The sequence below is a fragment of the Adiantum capillus-veneris genome, chromosome 10 (assembly GCF_014529385.1).
Source record: "Adiantum capillus-veneris isolate H3 chromosome 10, ASM1452938v2, whole genome shotgun sequence".
Classification (NCBI taxonomy): domain Eukaryota; kingdom Viridiplantae; phylum Streptophyta; class Polypodiopsida; order Polypodiales; family Pteridaceae; genus Adiantum; species Adiantum capillus-veneris.
Genome location: NC_140940.1, coordinates 121,380,722 through 121,399,999, shown reverse-complemented (window position 1 = coordinate 121,399,999; position 19,278 = coordinate 121,380,722). Strand labels below are relative to the sequence as shown.

Genomic DNA, 19,278 nt, shown 5'->3' with positions numbered 1-19,278 from the left:
ATGCATGATTCACACCATATGTGGCTCCGTTTCAAGCATTCTTGTTAGTGCTAAGTTTGATTTAAGGTTAGACCTTATTCTTGGATTGATTGTGTGGTGTTGGATGCTACTTGGCCAGGTATGACATAATATACAAGCAAGATGTTAGTCCCAATGATGTGTACTTGCAAATGGTGAGTGATCCTTTCTATTAGTTGTCAGAAAAAAACTAGGTTTAACGTAATTCCATCTACAAATTTTGAGCTAAATTTCATATTTGAAGGTGACAAAATCTATGAAAATTTAGTGTAAAAACACTCAAATAAAACCACTTCAACTCGAAATTTTTCCATGTGTATGTTTTCCAAGTTTTTAGGAAAAAAATATTTTGAGCACTGCTTTTTATGTTTGCAAAACAACATATCAAACATCTCCATTGGTTCTACTTGGCAACCTTTTTCTTCTTATGTTTTTTAGAAGTATTGCTTGATCATTAGTTATTTTGTGGTTGGTCTTTTCTTTCTAAAATGATGAAGTGTTTTTGCATGTTTTAGAGCGATAAAGACCCTTCCTCACTAAGTTGTGATATAATGATCCTGCGTGTCAAGCTTCCCCAAACAGAGTGCGCCTCAGAAATACAACTGGATGTCAAGGCAAAATACGTGAAGCTAACGACGAACCTTTAGTATGTGCTAATGAAACATCACCCTACAGTTCCATGTGAATTGTCACATAACTTTTGCATGCATTTACACATTTAAATAGGAGAGGATGCATGAAGCTTATCGTTTATTTTCACTCGTCACATCGATATGGAAATGGATGCAAACATTTCACATATCCTTGGACATCAGGATTCAATCAACTAACAAAGTTTTCCTCTTTTGTTTTACTTGCAGTTTTTTAGCTTTGTATTTGCCACAGCAGATCAAGCATGAAAGTAGTAGAGCTAAATGGGAGATAGATAGGGAGACACTTGTCATAACAATGCCAATAGATAGAGAGCCATTTTTGTGACGGCAAAGACATGCAAGAGACCACGATAAAATCGTTGTATAGGAGCAAAGCTCCACATTCTCTTACTTTTCTTTTTTGGCCCTTCCAAGAGCAGAGGTTAATTGTCTCATGAATCTAATAGTATGAGACACAACCACAATGCCTAATTTTCATAGTGTATGTTTAGCAATAATAAATGCTGTTAGCTAGAGATCTAGGAAATGACTGACATAGGCACACATGCTGGAAGAGTTAGAACCAAGCATTAAGTGAGAAACCTCAAGCAAGGGGGTTGAAAAACAACAATGCAAATTAGGCTTTGGTGCCGAATGTCCACATCTATGAGACCAAAAGTTACAACCAATATATATGTGATACATTGACTTGGAATGAAAATGAATAAAAAGATGATTTAAACTAGGAAAGATGTATATTTATGAAGAGGGGGCATTAATGGGGTTTGAAGAGAGAGAGAGAGAGAGAGAGAGAGAGAGAGAGAGAGAGAGAGAGAGAGAGAGAGAGAGAGAGAAGGTGGTAGGAGCTTTGCAATCATTGTAGCAAACGTACTCCTTGTTCTTTGTGTATCATGAGAAAGATGTGAATGTATTAGTATATGATTAGTCATGGGTGGTTGGTCATGAGAATTTTGCCACAAAACTCCGATTTAAGGGCCAAATTGTGCTTTTGTTTGAAACCTTTGAAAACCAATCTTATCTCGCACCTCATTTAGGATCATTGGATGTGTTCTTCAACTTATGAACTATTTGTATGGCAAAGCATTCTCTCCTTGTGGTAAAGGTAATAGGTCCCAAGTTCGTTTCATATGCAAAGAATCTATTCTTGATTTCATAGCACTCATCTACGTACACATCTTGTAACATTAGTCTCGTCATAGCAGGATGGCTCTTCATAATCTGTTGGTATAATGTAGTCTAAGCCTAGCCCAAACAGTTAAATGGTATGGAAAACTCGAGTTGACCTTTTCAATGCAATAGGTTTTGCATAAGGAATTGACTACCTCAGTGATGTTTGAACATTTCAACACTACTCGACAAACTACCACTTCTTCTATATGATTGGAGCTTTTAAGAGTATCTCATTGCACACTACTATTCAATGAGGCCAAAAAAAGGTCTACATCAAGTTGTCTTATGAAACAAAGGGCTTTGCAAACACTATTCCATCTTACCATCTTCTCCATAGCTAAGAAAAACTCACTTCTTTGTACATGGTTGGATCTTTTAAGATCATCATGTCAACCTCTTTAATCAAGAGATGGGGACACTGTATGCCAACTACTATATCACATGCCTTCAAGAGTATTATTAAAATCTCTACCTATGAATTTTTCACAATTATAATACACCCTTTTCTATTCTATTCGTATTTTTGTTTGAAGTTCCTTATTTGATACCCCTATAAATGTGGTAATATATGAAATTCAATATGCCTTTCTTTTGAAACCACGTGATAGGTGCATATATTGTAAGCCCCCCCCCCCCCCCCCCCCCCCCCCCCCCCCCCCCCCCACAAATTGCCAAGTTTGAGAGAATCTTGTGTATCTGATTTTCATTGAATGCTATATCACCACTACGAATAATCTTATGAAACGAAGGATTTTGCAAACACTACCCCATCTTACCATCTTCTCCATAGCTAAGAAAAACTCACTTTTGTAACTTGGTTCAAGCTTCTTTACAGGGTGCTTTGGCACATGTGCAAAGGCTTCGTAACAAAATTCTCTCAAGTAATCACATAAAGGTTCTCATCCACTCCAAGAAACTTCTTGTAGAACACCACCATTCACTGCCTTCATTGATGGTCTTTTTTCACACAAACTACAATTTTCATAGCTTCAATCCAAAAACCATTGGACTATTTACCATGAAATAACATGCCACAAACTTTTGATCTTTCCTCAATGTATGAGGAGAAATAACCTCTCTCTTTATGCCATTTATGTTGAAAAACATTGGAATTCAATTGAGACATATTTACCACCATTGGCATTCCGTTCGCACATAAAATTCTTATCTAATTGATCTTGAATGTACAAGTTTAATTTTAAATTATAAAAGTAGACTATCCTTACGAGTTGCATCATCATCTATAAAGGTATTAAGTAAGAAGCACCTAGTAGGTAACGATTCACACATCCCAACGTGCTAAGTCTAAATTTTCAAGATTGCTTTAGCCTTGTAAGGTAGACCTTGATTTAAAACAACAAGGTTATGAGAGGATTGGGGAGATAGTGATGTCATTCTCAAGCAAGGAAAAAAGAGGGTACAAATCCCTATGGTGAGCAAAGTCAACTTGAACCAAGCCCATAAACCACTTTCGCCTCAAACCATCAACTTACCAAAAGAGGTAGAAGATTCAAAAGAAGAAGAAATTTTGAAGGCAAACCCTCATATTGTACCCATCTTTGACAGAAATGTGCTAGCAAAGCAATAGTAGAAGTTAGCAGAGCAACAAGAGCAGATAGTACAATAAGTAAAGCCACGTTAGTTGCCGATCAAGGAATAGGTCCTGTAGATTGAGAAACAATAGCAAGAGGAGCCATCAAATGAAAAAGCACATGGGATAGGAAGCCATAGCAATGGCAGAAAAGAGTTATGAAGATCAACAATGCAAAACTAGTAGAATAGAGAAAGAAGAATTCTAGGAGCTTGTATCTAGGTACATCAACAGAACCAAAGATGTTCAAGGTTGGTAAATGTGTAGATGAAGCATTCAAGTGGCACTTGTTCACATTGTTGCATGGGAATACACAAGCATGAAGGGCATTGACCCATAGTTCTATCAACTAAAAATTCATTTTAAAAGTAGTTCAATAGAGATATAGGATGAATCCATCCTATGCCAAGGAGGTGAAGGAAGAAATAGACAAATTGTTAAAAGTTGGGCTTATCAAACAAGTTAACAACGTACCTTTGTTATCCCCCATTTTCATCAGTCCCAAGAAGAACATGAAACTAAGGGTGTGTATTGCCTATAAGAAATTGAATGCAGGCGCACTAAGTGATCATTTTTCCTTGCCATTTACAGATAGTTAGATGTAGTAGCAGGACATGAAAAGTTAAGCTTTCATGATTATTTTCTAGGATACAACCAAATTGCTATGTCACTAGATGATATTGATAAGAAAACTTTCATCACAAAATGGGGAGCAGTTTTGTATATTGTGATGAGTTTTGGAAAAAATGGAGGAGCTTCTTTTTGAGAGGTAGCCTTCAAGACCTTTGAGACTTACATTGATGATTTTATGGAAGTGTTTGTTGATGTCTTTGGTGTGTATGGAGCAAAGACACAACACCTAGAGCATTTGAAGTTGTGTTTTGAGAGATGCAAGAAATTTAGGATGTCTCTCAACCTCTTCAACTATGCCATAGCACTGTTGAGGGTTATGTTGCTGGGCCATGTTAATCTTAAAATAATTGATGCCATACAAAAAGTACTTCCACCAAAAAACCTAAAGAAGTTGCATATATATTTTTTGGGCAGATTTCAAAACAGGTATCCACCGGACCTAGCCAAAGTTTTTGCTCTATTGACACACCTAACCAAGTAGGGAATTGAGTATTATGCGAAATAGCTCAAGCTAAAGCATTTGACATACTCAAGATGTTAGTAGCTGCACCCATCTTACGTGCCCAAGAATGGACATTACCATTTCATGTCCATGTTAATGGATAGACATTGATGTTGGAGCAATATTGATGCAAGAAAAGAAGCAAAGTTTGTACATACCACTCTATTATGAAATCAAGCTAATGACTAGCAGAGAGAAGAATTACAACGTGATAGAGAGGGATGCATTAGGAATTATTTTTTCATTAAAAAAAATTAGGCATCATTTACTGGGAAATAGGTTCATAACTTTCATGTAGATCACCAAGCATTACTTTACTTGATCAAGAAGCCACACTTGGAAGGCAGATTGATGTTCCTCTTGCAAGAGTTTGAGTTTTCCTAATGCATACCCCAGGCAAAGAACATGCCATTGTAGATTTCTTAACCAAGATTGAAAATGGTGAGCCAACAAAAGGAATTATTGATCAAATACTAGATTCGAACCTATTTAGAGCAATTGGAACAACAATGGATTATTGATATGACCAAATGCTAGTGTTCCTTATTGATGGTACAATGCCATCATATTTTAGAGGAGCAAGTTTACACTCAAAAGCAAGCCATTATTTGTGATTGTAGGAGAACTCTACAAAAAAGGTATAGACCAAATCATCAGGAGATGTGTGCCAGAGGATGAGAAAAAAGAGGTGCTTCAAGAAGCTCATTTTGGCATTGCTAGAGGTAACTTTTCAAGAGAAATAATAGGCAAAAGGATTCTTTAGTTAGGGTTATGGTGGCCAACCATTCTCTAAGACTCTCATGAGGATGCTAAGAAATGTGGAGTATGCCAACAAGCAAGAGGACTAGGTAACAAAGATATGATGCCTTTTACTCTAGCCTTCACCCCTTGAGCCTTTTCAATAATGGGGTCTAGACTTTGTTGGATCATTTAAACCAAGTGCGAAGGTGACACGTAACAAGTATATATAAGTGGAAATAAATTATTTTACAAAATGCGTTGAGGTAGTAGCACTAAAAGATAATTCAACAAGGTCAGTAGATAGGGAACATCATGACTAGGTTTGGTTGCCCTGTTGAATTAGTAAGTGATCAAGGAGGTCATTTTTTAAACCATGTCATTTAGAAGTTAACATCAAAGACATGATTCATCACAAGAAGTCCACCATGTATCGTCCATAGGAAAATGGACAAGCAGAGAGTATCAACAAGTGCTAGTAAAGATACTGAAGAAGATAGCGAGTAAAAGTAAGAAGGTTTAGGACCAAAATATAGTGACTGAAAGTAAGAAGGATTAGGACCAAAATTTGGACTCATCACTTTGGTCATTCAGAATAACCTTTTAAGTTGGTATATGGGTTAGAATCTATTGTACCAATGAAAAATTCAATACCAAGTCTTAGAATAGCTATCTAGCATAGGTTATGTCTTGAGGATGCAGTGAAAAATAGGTAGGGATACTTACTCTAGTTGGAAGAAGGCATGACATTTAGTAGTTACATTGCTGAAGTCATCTAGAAGAGAAGGCAAGCTTGGGTGAGTAGCAACATTAGGTTTTAAAGTTTTCATTGTTGGAGATTGGGTTATGGTTTATAACTCTAGATTAGTTACCTAGAGAGGCTAAAATTAAGGTAAATTGAATTTTTTGGGTCAACCCCCACAAGGTTAAATAATAGAGCATGCTACCAAAAAAACCTATTGTTGATACAAATTGTGTGCAAGATGAGCAAGGTGTTGGGTGCACAACTGTGGGTGATACTGGCTGCAAGCCACGACGAGAGAGAATGAGCAGCTAAAATATTAACAAACATGCCATTACCATATGAGAACTACACCTTTAAAAATGGCTTGGATTTGTCAAGTGAGAAGAGCACTTCATTACCCTAGAACTTGTTGAAAAGGTGTTTCAGATTCACACTGACCAACTAGTGGTGGAATTACTCTCTGATGTAGAAATGAAGGCTAATTTTGGTCTACCAACCTCCAAGATAACATCATATTACCAACTAAAAATTCTAGAAATATTAAGGAAGGCCCAACTAAGTGTGCCTATAAATCAAGTTTGATTGTATGAGCCATGAAGCATATGCATCACTACATGTCGCACTGAGGTGTGTAGGCCAGTTGAGCCCATAACTTGTATGAGAGAATCAAATGGGAGATAAATGGGTACAAAAAAACCATGGTTAAGTGTAGGGTAGGACCCTATTTGGTAGCATTGAGGCACAAGCTAATCATGGCACTAGCTGTTGATCCATCAATCATTTTAGAGAAACCACCAACCAAGTGACCATTCTTGTAGGCAAAGTCAAAGAGAGGGCTAGGAACACATTTATTCAACTGCATAGAAAACTTGCAGGATATCTTTCAAGTGGACAGTCTACAAGAGTTGAAGTCGCCAAAGCTGGGAGTTAGGTTCCAACTCATATCCTAGAAGCAAATTTTGAGCCATAGTTGGCAACACCCCTTAGTGAAGATGTGATGAAAATCAACAAGGAAGTAGAGAGTGAAGCAAAAATGCCAACAAAGTGAAATGAAGATGAGTCGATTGCTCAAAAAGTTCTATTTTCCTTAAAAAATGTTGAAAAGTCCTCGCACCAACTGGAACATCAGTTAGAGGAGTTGAAGACACTGCAAGATGAGAGAAGTGATATTCCTGCACTTCAAGAAATGATTAAAAGAAAACTGGATGAAATAGAAATATTTCAAAAAGCCATGCAGGAGCAAATACAACAAAGCTAGAAGGAGAAGGTGCTACAATATAGATGTGAAGTCACAGAGAACTTGGATAAAATAGAAATATTTCAAAAAGCCATGTAGGAGCAGATGCAACAAAGCTAGAAGGAGAAGGTGCTACAATATAGATGTGAAGTTTCAAGGATTCCTTGGATGTTTACAAACTATGAACAATGACCTGGTAGTGATAGGGAATTCAAATTTAACAAAACATTGGCTAAGCAAAACGCGCAGCTGGAAGTAAAAATAAATAAATGAAAAAGCAGATTGAAGCATTAAAGACAATGCAATAGTTGAACATTGAAGATGTTGATGTGGGACTGATGAGTGAAGTAGACTTAGGCTCATTGAAAAATAAATTAGTGAGAGCACAAAAGGGATGGCATGGAAGACCATCAATGTATATATTGAGCAAGTAATAAAAAGCCTTAGTTAATGTTGAAGACTTCATTTTTACTATAAAAATAGTATGTGCAAGTGAAATAGTTGACATAATTAGACAAGTCGGTGCAACAAATCGCACACAAGAATGAAAAGCTAGAAAAAAACTTGTTATAGAAGAAATCACTATTTGATAGCGAAGAGTTCAGAACAATTGCAAGAAAGTTGTTAGCATTACCAATTATAGAGGATGATATCATGGAGATTAGTGCAAAATTTGATATGGCAGGATGATAGTGTAGCAACAACTCTAGAGTGTGACAATAGAAGCCATGATGCAAGGTGAGGATAAGAGATAGAGTGAGGAAGAACTAGTATATGTTGAAGCACAAAAGTTAGATAAACTTGCAAAGAAGTTGCAGCTGAGGCTAAATAAGCTTAGAACACCAACATTGTTTTTAAACAAACATTTTATTTTCTGTTCCTTTTTGGAAAAAGGAGCAACATTCCAATTTTGTAAAGACAAGCATAGGGTAGCAATGATAATGGTTTAGAGTGATTATACTTGTGTACATTGGATTAAGTTCTAGAGACTGCACTTTGCATCAATTGAACCTATTAGCATCTGGATTTCTTTTGATCAAGGTATTGTTGGGACTGCCCTTTGCATCAATTGAAGCTATTAGCATCCGGATTTCTTTTGATCAAGGTATTGTTGGGTGTTAGCCTCGGATTTTCAAAATATCCACAAGGTGTGACTAAATAGTAAAAATTAGTGTCGAAGAAATATTTTTGCGCCTCCGGCATGTTGACTCACTAGTGCTCATTGAGTCGACATATGGTTCCAACAACAAAGTCTGATGAAGTACCAACTACAAGCGTACCAATATATAATGAGACCTTGTAAACTACACGCAGAGTGTTGTATTCTTTGTTAGTGTATGAATGAAAGAAAGGTTGCTCTTCTCATTGTGTCTTGATTATGTTGATCTTGTTAATTGTGTTAATAGTCTATCCTCACCTTTGCATCTACAATAGGTATTTAGCAATATGATTAAGATTGTTAAGCAAGTAATTTGTGCCTAGAATGTGCACTAGGTACAATGTGTACCTTTTATCACTTGGAGACTCATATCTCTCACCTATCAAATGCCATTGGTATGGTTCATGGGTTCACCTTTAAATCAGCCCCATGATTCCTCCCCTTTACAAGTTAAGCATTCCTCATGAATGGAAACCTAGCTACTATTTTGATATTCTTGAATGTGGAGACAAGACTTTTGACACTCATGCATGCTTTTCACAGCCCTCCCTAAAGCATTCATTTGTACATAGCTAGGAGCCGTATGAGAAAATTAAAAAAAGTTTAAAAAATAATAAAAAAGGAAAAAAGGGGAAAAGACACTAACCGAGGAATCTTAAAACAAATGCAGCAAGGTTGCTCGAATGTTGTGCTTTGTTGTATGCCATGTCTTGAAATGCGGTATTGAAGCAAAAACTATGGAATTTAAGATGGTTGTTTGAAGCTCATTGGAGATCACAAAAAGTTCTGATTGAGTTTTCTTGAGAGGTATCATCTCTTTGAATGTGGTGATTGGAGGATATGCCCATTACGGCCATAACGAGGAAGCTTTGGGTCGTTTTCTTGAGAGGTATCATCTCTTTGAATGTGGTGATTGGAGGATATGCCCATTACGGCCATAACGAGGAAGCTTTGGGTCGTTTTAAACCAAATGGAAGCGGTGGTTTTTTGGTGAGTGAAGCCTCTAAGTAGGACAAGTATGGTGCTTTTATAAAAGTCTGAGAAGTCCTTGGTAGGATTTTGACAAAAATACTGTATGCTAAACTTGGAAATATATACTATATGCTAAACATGGAGGTTCTAAGAAAGCTCTTGACATTCTGCAGGTGAACGGATGGTTTCCTTTAATGCAATCACCGATGTCACACCTTGAGGGCTCAAGGTCTCACACATAATCTTTCACAAGGGCAAGTGGTTTCACCATGAGATCGCTAGCCAAGATGTTCATGCTTGGGGTGGCATTTTTGGAGCTAGAAGCATCTCTTTCCCACCCTATGGGGCTCCACATTAATTCTTTATTTATATATATTGATAAGTGGGGTGGCCAACATGACCACCGCCACCCCTACCCTCCTCTTGTTGGTGCCAAGAATGGGGGGCCTCCCCATTGCCTACCTCTACTAGCCCATGAGCAAGATGCTCTCCCACTGTGTGTGTGTGTGTGTGTGTGTGTGTGTGTGTCTCTCTCTTTGAAGTACAGACCATGGCCATGTTTCCCTCTTCTTATCCTCACACACACGCACACACACACACATGTATGCACGGACACAAACACACACCCCATATACACACACACACACACACACACACACACACACACACACACACACTCTCTCTCTCTCTCTCTCTCTCTGAATTGTAGCAACGAACACCATCTCTCTTTTGCGCGCGCGCACACACACAATAACTACACCATCACTACACACTATTAAGCACAAAAACATAGGTTTTGATGATCAAGACAACAACCAAGAGCACGTGAAGACGGTCTTGGATGACGCGATGGAGCGGAAGGCATGCCCGAGAAAGAATCAAGCTAAGAGAACACCAACTCGGTGAGCTATGAACATTCCACACTAGCATCAGGCGCTCCTTTTACTTGGCAATCATTCATGAGACTTGTAAACTTTTAACTACGTCTTTTTTACCCTACCTACCCCATTTTAATCTCTCTTTTGTAATTTTAAAATCCAAAATCATCCGTTTGTAGATTCTACATGGTGTGATGCACCATACAGAAAACACATCCAAGTACGCAGATAGTGAAGCATCACCTTGTACGTGCAATCAACAATAGATGGGAAATGTCGCAATCTTCTCTTAAATCCAAGCTATTTCTTTTGTGACATACGTATACATGCATGTTGATCATCTATGACTTATTGTTTGCAATGTGGTGTTTGGTGTGGTTATTGTAGATCTCTCTCTCTCTCTCTCTCTCTCTCTCTCTCTCTTTCAAGGATTGTGGCTTGTAAGGTAAAGGTATTTGACAAGGTTGACCAACTATTGCAATTCAAGAAGCGGATAGGCATCTTTCTATCTAGTTTGGAGTTTTGGATTTGCTAGGGCATGGCTCCTAGGTGAGTTTTTTGAACTCGATACAGTAAAAAACGGTCATAATCAACCCATTGTTGTTGACAATGGTAATTGGAAACAAATGCATGCAAGTAGTCTTGGGCAACTCAGCTACGCTTTACCTGTGCAATTATTGTAGGTGTTTTTATGCTTCCAGTATGGTATCCTACTCAACAAGTTTTAGAATTTGCGGGGTTAATTTTGTTTTAACTCTGTCTAGTATGACAATCCCATAAGATCACCCATGGTACATGAATCATGTTTTAACTCATGGCTCTGTATGTGGCCACTTAGGCCTAGGGTAAGACGGGCCATACAATTTTTTTGAAAAGCAATGCTACGAGCTAAACTCAACACATATTATCACTCCACGAGGTGATTCTAGTAAGTTGGTAAGTACACTCAATTTAAGTTTCAAATTTTGAACTTATTCCATTTTGCAGACTTTTCTATAATGCCAACTTGACAAGCAAATTTTGCTTTGGTCAAGCAAAGTTTCATAGTTAGATGATAGTGATAGCTAAGCTTCCTGAGCTACCCCTTTTAATATTGGGAAATCTAATTTGGCAAGGCCATTTCTCTATGAATTCTCAACGAGGTCGATTTCATTCTCTGTTGACATTTGGTTGTTAGCTGGAGTGTTGGCAGATTGCCGCGATCAAACGGAGTAGCCTAGCAAGAACTCAAACCAACATAAATATGTCAATCCGGGGATGTAGCCGACCCGACTAGTGCATGGAAATGCCAAATGCAATGCCCCACAACAATACACTAAGGAGAAAGGTGTCACTCTTAGTCCAAGAAGCAACTAAAAGGGAAAATGCCTAAGTCTCCCGTGCTGTATTGTTTAACACTCAAATGGTCGTAGAGGTGTCAAATGACATGAAACTTGAGACTGGGGGTCTGCAGGATATAGGCAATAGGTTTCCAACATCAAAACATGCAAAAGTCACCGTTGGGTAGGTGAGCAACCGCAATTGTTGCCACCTCTTACCTTACCAAAAATGACACGTGAGGGGTCGTTTGGCTCCTCCTAAGGCCTCCTTACCTCCTTCCATGCTTAGTTTCACTTAAAACACCAAATAAACACACTAGGTGACTTAGAGCTAAAATCACTCATTGCGTCGCGCATGCGCGCACACACACACACACACACACACACACACACACACACACTCAAACATAGCCCATTGAGCATGTACACAATGCCAAAAGTACGAGGAAGCAACACAAGAGATTTCATTAGCAATGCTTACACATACAAAGAGTAGTGAGCACGCGAGTGTAGGCATACTCTTCACTCCATGGGTTCCAAAGTTAACAGATCCTCTAATAATTACAAGTTTTGGCTTATATACCCAAGGTTAAAATTGGGTATTTGGCTAGAAAGGGATAATCACTTCAAAAATGTGATGGACTAGGATATCTAGCCTCTTCATTAAGTACACAAATGTTTGGAAATAATCACTCTTCCCGGTTCAAGATTTACAATGCCAGCTTAGGTGAAAAATAAATGATTAAGTAGGAGAAGTTTTGTAGGCCCGCCGTCCGAATTGGTGTGATTGAGTTCTTTGCTTCAACACTCCCCCCTTCGGGCTTCTTGTCGTCCCTGACAAGACTTCATTCTTTGAGTAGGGGCTTTCTTTGTTTCTGTTCGTCAACATATTTCTGGAATGCCAACATCATTTGTTGTACCTGATCTTCTTTTTGTAGCTTATAGATTCTTGTCAAAGGGTTTTCTTATTTATGGAGGGTGTAGGCAGGACACAAATTTGAGCTGGAGATCCTTGTAGATTGGCATAAATTGTCAGTGATCATGGCACACATTTTTGTAATGAAGTTGTTGAAAATCATTTGGACGAATTCATGATAGTTCACAGGAAGTCTGCTCCATACCACCCATAGGCTAATGGACAGGTTGAAGCTACCAATAATATTCTATGCACAGTTTTGACTCAAGAGCAGATTGGGACCAATAGTTACCCGCCACACTGTGGGCTTATCGGGTAGCATACAAAACCTCGATTGGGACAACACCGTACAACATGGTGTTTGGCCTTAATGCGATCCTGCCACTAGAGTTCCTGATCCCCACTCTACGAGTAGCTAAACAACTTGGATGGACATGCCATGAATTATTTGCCATAGTCGATGAGCTTCGCCTGAAGGCCATAGCCTCTATCTATGCTCAAAAAAGGCGACAAAAGAAGTTTTTTGATAAGCATGTATGCTCAAAAGAGTTTAAAACATGAGACTATGTCGTGGTTTACACATTGAAACAACATTCAAAAAAACTTAAAAAACGAGGGATGGGACCATCTCCCATTAACCCAGAACATGCTTCAACAAATACATGTGGAAAGGAAACGCTCTCAAAAAAAGCAATGGGTTGTAAAAAAAGCTCTAGAAGAAGCCAGGGCACGCATGGCAAAATGGAAGCTTCTACGACAACAAAAATAGCACGGACCACCAATACAGATCAATGTGATCAACTTCAAAGAGGAGCATACAGTGGACCCAACCACAAAAGTCAAGCTTGGAGGTAATCAAGTGGAGGCCAAGGCAATCCTAGATTCCAGAGCTCAAAGAAACCTCATTTCCTACAGTCTATACAAGCAGCTGACACTTGAGGGCAACTTTAACCGACTTATTAGGGCATTTAAAGTTATTTGGAGCACTCAATCAAAGCAATTGGATGGGTGGTGGTACATGTACATGTCAATCAATATATCTATACGCATAAGTTTTATGTGTTGTAGAAGATAAGCCATCACAACATCCATTGTTCCTGGGCCATTGTTCCTGGGCGTTGTTCCTGGGCGTTGTTCCTGGGCCAGCCATGGCAGCAAAAGTACAATGTACAAATTGATTGGAGCCTTGATACATTCAAAATTCAGCATGCAACCGAAAAACAAGTAGTTCCCTTTGCAACATAAAAAAACAAAAAATCATTGGTGACGAACCTACCAGCTAAGGGCAACCAACCCTTACGTACAACATATAAGAAATGGCTTCCAAAGAGCAACGCAAAGGTCATTACTACTGCAGAGTCGAGCAACGAGGATAGTTCAAAAAATATATTCAACAAAGCCACCAAATAGTAGCTACCACGGCAGCCACTAACAACACCGAAGCAAGTTTGGGTCAACAAGAAAGCTGTTGCACAAGTTAAGCCGACCCAGCAACAAAAAGCTACCTCGATGAAGACAAATGACAAACTATGACAACTAACCCAAAGGTATAATCAGGTATGGGTGTCGAAGAAATTTCTTGCTGCATAAGGTAATCAAGATAAAATCTGGATTCCTAAGCGGCACACGAAGGAACTCCCTACGAGATCAACCTCTCAGAACACACCAAGACCAAAGTCATATCCCAGTCATATGATACATAACTAGCGGTGTAACAAATTTGGGTACCCAAGCAACTACAACAAGCTCCAAACAACCAAACAAAAATTTGGGTACGTAAACAAGACCAACATAAAAGCCACATGAGAATTACGGACTCAAACAGGACTGTCAACAACACTGGAAACACATAACAGAAGTATGAAAGCAACCATTGTCAATCAAACAACGAGCGGCTCACTTAGAGCGATTGTTATTTCACCGCTATCTTCTTGGTACTGACTTAATAGGAAACTTGCATATTGAATGCCAGTAAGCAAATCGCTTATACCCTCCTCTTGCACAACATTAAATTTTCCTATGCATTGACCGAGTATGCATATAGGGCCGCATTACATGGATGGCATTAGCACCGCTTGGTAATCTATGCACAACCCATACCCGAGGGCGATACACCGTCGTCCAAAAGGATTCTGACTCGGAGGGGGGGAGGCATTCTCAATGCGAACCCAAGAATAATACTAAAAGGACACTGTTTTCTATGATTTTGGGTTTTGATGCGTTTGATTGCAAAAATTTGGTGAATTAAAGTATATATGCCCCTATCTAATGTGATTCAATAGAGACATGAGGACAAAAGTCAGTAATGAGCCTCTAGGTGTGTGTATATATGTAAAAATAGCAATTTTCATGCATAAAAGTGAAATAAGTGGAGAAATCCGAAAAAAAAAATCATGGATAACTTTCGAGTTTGATTTATTTTGATGCAAAGATATTTTTTGAGTACTTAGTTATTTTTCTTTTATTTTTGCTAATTTCTTGGAAAAATTAAAAAAATAGAAAAAGCAGGTGAGATGGAGTCGGAACGACAAAAGAAAAATACAAGAATGATAAGTAAACAAAGGACATCATATGGTGAAGCCTAAGCACAATTATTGAAAAAAGTTGCGAAAGCCTAATCTCGCCAGTTTTGAAACGAAAGGGCAAATTATTCAGAAATGGGTCAAACGGAGTCCAAATGGGGAATGTTTTGAGCCTAAAGTGTACGTCACAACAAGATAAAAGCACATGTCAAGTCTCATGGAAAGTGGTATGGGAACCCCAATATACGATATTTTGGCCTCACTTATTCTCTCATTTCTACTATTTACAAGTTAGAGAGAGCTAGAGAACTACATCGCACGGACTTACGGACTTTTTACGGCTTCATACGACGCACACAAGACATCAGTTGGCATTAGATTTGAGAGATAGACTCCTCACCATGGGCCCTACATGTTGTATGCTTACTTTACCGCGAAAAACTGACGTAAACGACAATGCGGCATCACGGGGAAGAGATTGAAAAGGGGCCACAATGCAAAAACCACTAACCCGATAGCTATGAGACTTGATAGGGGGATAACCCTAGGCTAGAGGAACATCTCTATGACCTCCTATACTGATTTAGACTAGTAAAAAAAACCCTTACTTCCTGGAGCTTGCAGAAGCCAACCTGAAAGAAAGTTGTCAAAATGCTACCAAAATTCAGGAATAGGTGCTCCTTGAGGGTGCCTACAAGCTTATGTAATTACCTCCAGAGTCAAACTATCAGGAGTTGGTCAAAACATCAAGATAGGCTTCGGACACACAAAGCATCATTTGGCTTTCACGGCTGAGCGATGCGTTTGTTTGCCGCCAAGCTTCACGAGCATCATTGAAATATCACCAATAGCCAACACATATGGTTAGATAGCAAGAAAATCATCGCCGACTATCTCTTTCCAAAAGACGTTATGTGAGCGACAAATCGCTAAAAAGAGTATCTGTATGGCCAAATGATACATCGAAGCCATGGAAAGGTGCCCTTTTGTATCCACAAGCCTAGGAGATGGAGCTCAAGAGGAATCAACACGGGAAGTCATCTCCAAATGAAGAAATCCCTTTCAAAGATTGAAATGCCAAACAAGGAGTTTCTAAGCTAAACATTTGACTTTTTAAGTTGAAAACTAGTAGGGCTTAGAGCACAAGCACAAAACACCCCAAGGTATCAAACTCACTTTTTATCAAGGCAGACATCATACGCGTACAATGTCTCACAATCAGATTTTGCACAAATATCACTCACTTTACTTCACAGACTCATTGTGCATACCCTAAACATGAAGCACATAAAATTTCATAAGATTTACAACGGATTTGGATACTCAAGACCCAAAAAATGCAAACGCTCGGCCTAATCCCATAATTTGGATTTGCAATTACCAAAAGTGCTCCAAATCAAGTGAAATTTTACACAAAGCAAGCACATAGCCTATACATCATGTCCCAATGCTTAAATATCCAGCTTGCAAGATGAGACATCCCATCAAATTTTCATCACGTTTGGATATCTTTTGACCTCCAATTACCCAAAAAGTGGAAATCTGGATGCACAAACCCCTTCAAGCCCTTTGAACCCATTCACAAGCTCAATTTCACATCTGAGACCATGGACACCATGCACATGCTATACACAACTCGCCCAAGGAGTTTCAAGTTGTTTTGCATCAGCAGACATCATACACGTATGATGTCTCTTCTCTCATATAGATGCCAAACTCCACAACTTTCATCGTGAGCATGTTCACCACATAGTATAAAGGCCATGCATTCAACTTGGACAAGTTTGAGCAAGATTGTGACCACTTGAGCCTCAAATCGGAAAATCCTGACAAGACACATTCTATGGCCTTAAACACATGACTCATTTCTCAAAATCTGAGACGATCAAAGGATTTCCCATCACGTGAGAATGCTACAGATGAAGTGTGGGCCAGAAATCTCAACAGAGACATCGTACACGTATGATGTCTCCAGAGGCAAAAATGACTAATCTGGGGGGATTTCCCACTTCAAATGCCTTTATCCCATTAATCTTAGCCCACAGCCCAAGTCTCATCAAGTTTTGATTCTTTATACCCATCTAAACCCAGGTTTCGGAATCCTAAGCTCTATACTTGATTTTTGGCTTCAAACACATGAGAAGAAACCCAAATGAAAGTCTGACATCACAGGAGTCTATACCATGCTAAGACCCAACTATAGTACATGTTTGAGCCATTTTGAACAAAGTAGACATCATACGCATATGATGTCTCGCTAGCCTGAAAGTGAACCTGGAAGCTAACTTGACCCTGCTAAGCCTTTAACACATGATTATGAGAGCATCTACCAAGTTTCACCCCATTTGAATTTCATTTTCTCAAAAGTAAGCCAAAATCCAACTTTAGAGCCTAAAAGGACTTCTAAGGGTGATAGCTTGTGATACCCAAATTGAAATCCATGCATATATCCATGATGTACATGCTATGAGCTATGCACATATGAGAAATCACTAAGTTCTAAGCACCTAGACATCATACACGTATGATGTCTCAACATCATGAATCTGCACCCAAAATGCATTTTTGACCACATGCATAGCACCCTTATTCCCTAATTAGCTTGTATTTCAAATTTGAAGTCATTTGGATAGCTAGAAACTGAGAAAATGCAAAATTTTGTAAACAACGCTAACTTTTGCACTTGGGGTGCCTGCAGGATCAATGGAAGCCAACAAATCACCACTAAGAAGAAGAGGTTGTCCTTAAAGGATATCATTGCATCCACAGAACCATACACAATATCCATAGAGACATTGAAGCCAGCCAAGGCTTGGGTAGATGAAGCCACATTGGAAAGGGAAGGACTGACAGTGTACCAAGGTATATTCCGAGACCCACAAGAAAATACCGTGGGTATCTCAACAAATCCACAAGAAATCATGGAATACGCAAACAAAGAGAAACTCTCAACCAACTAGAGAGAGCAGATTTATATAACTTCTTCACAGCACGATGAGCATGTGTGGATACACAAAGAGTCTACAAGCTAGCTAGCTCCATTCAGAAAGATGGCAAAGCAGTGATTACTACTTTGGATGGCCAGAAGATCAAGGTGGTAATAACCTCTCAAATCATTGCAGATACGCTGGGACTCCACAATAAGGGCAACTCTCTCAGAGAAAGGAGAGACGATGTAAATGTCTATCTCATAAAAAGACCAATCCCACATTTGAAGACCTAGAGGATCCAAGGGCTGCAAAGATCTTCAATCTTTACAACCAATACTTTCATGTTTGCATCAAGTGATCACAAAAGTACACGACACCACCACACGCAGTAGAAACCACAATCACATGGGCATTACGAAGCAATGTGCCCAAAGAAGTGAACTATGCCCAATATCTGCACATGTGCAAGTGGTTGGAATTGGCATGGAGAAACCAATATACATTGGAGGTGGAGAGATTCTGACAAGAATTGCATATGAGGCTATCGAAGCCAGAGGATGGTGGCTAGACCCACCTACATAAAATGAGTGGTTGCAACTAAAAGAGGATGTAGAGAATAAACCACCAATGGCACCAGATGTTTTTACACGGCTCGAAAGGAAGCTAGAGCCTATACAAGAGGAAAAATTGGAAGAACCACCAAAGAAGAAGAGAAAGGTGGCAATGTCAAAGGAACAAAAGCCAAAAGAAGAAACAACCAGTCAAAGGGCAGCTCTAATTGAGAGGTTAATTGAGCAATTCAAGGCCGAGCCAACTCTTAAAGAAGACTTTGAAGAGTACTGGGTGCCAGATCCTGCAAAGATTGGGGGTAGCTTTTCAAGACCACTAGAAGATCAATTCAATCACTACATTTGAGCCTATGAAGAATCTAAAAGAGTGATCGAATAGCAGGATTTTGAGCCATTCACAATCGAAGAAGTCCAAGATATTAAAAAGAAGTTGAAAGAGATGCCAGAAACACAAGGGAAGGACATCCAAGAAATTGAGCAAGGAGCAAATACTTCACCACATGAGCCTTCCCCGGAACTTACCTTTCTACCCCCAATCCCTAAACCCCTGGCATTAGAGGGACTTATCAAAGAAGAAAATAGAGGCTGAATTGATGCCAGAAGAAAAAGGAAAAGCACAGGGATGCACCTATGAAGACCTCCTTAAAGCTGGATATTCACCTGAGGATGCATGTGAGGCTGTATATGGCACCTCTATTCCCCCATGGTATACAAAAGACAAAGAGA

General features: G+C 39.0%; 1 protein-coding gene across 1 annotated transcript in view; it reads left to right on the top strand.

Annotated features, from left to right (window-relative positions):
• Positions 1 to 1,186, top strand: part of LOC147449559 (uncharacterized) — a 42,133-nt gene extending 40,947 nt beyond the window's left edge. The window contains exons 4-6 of the mRNA XM_086521591.1: positions 119 to 173; positions 534 to 664; positions 879 to 1,186. Coding sequence (XP_086377717.1) covers positions 119 to 173; positions 534 to 664; positions 879 to 996 — 304 coding nt within the window. The 3' untranslated portion in view covers positions 997 to 1,186. The remainder of the gene's footprint in view (positions 1 to 118; positions 174 to 533; positions 665 to 878) is intronic.
• The last annotated feature ends 18,092 nt before the right edge of the window (positions 1,187 to 19,278 follow it).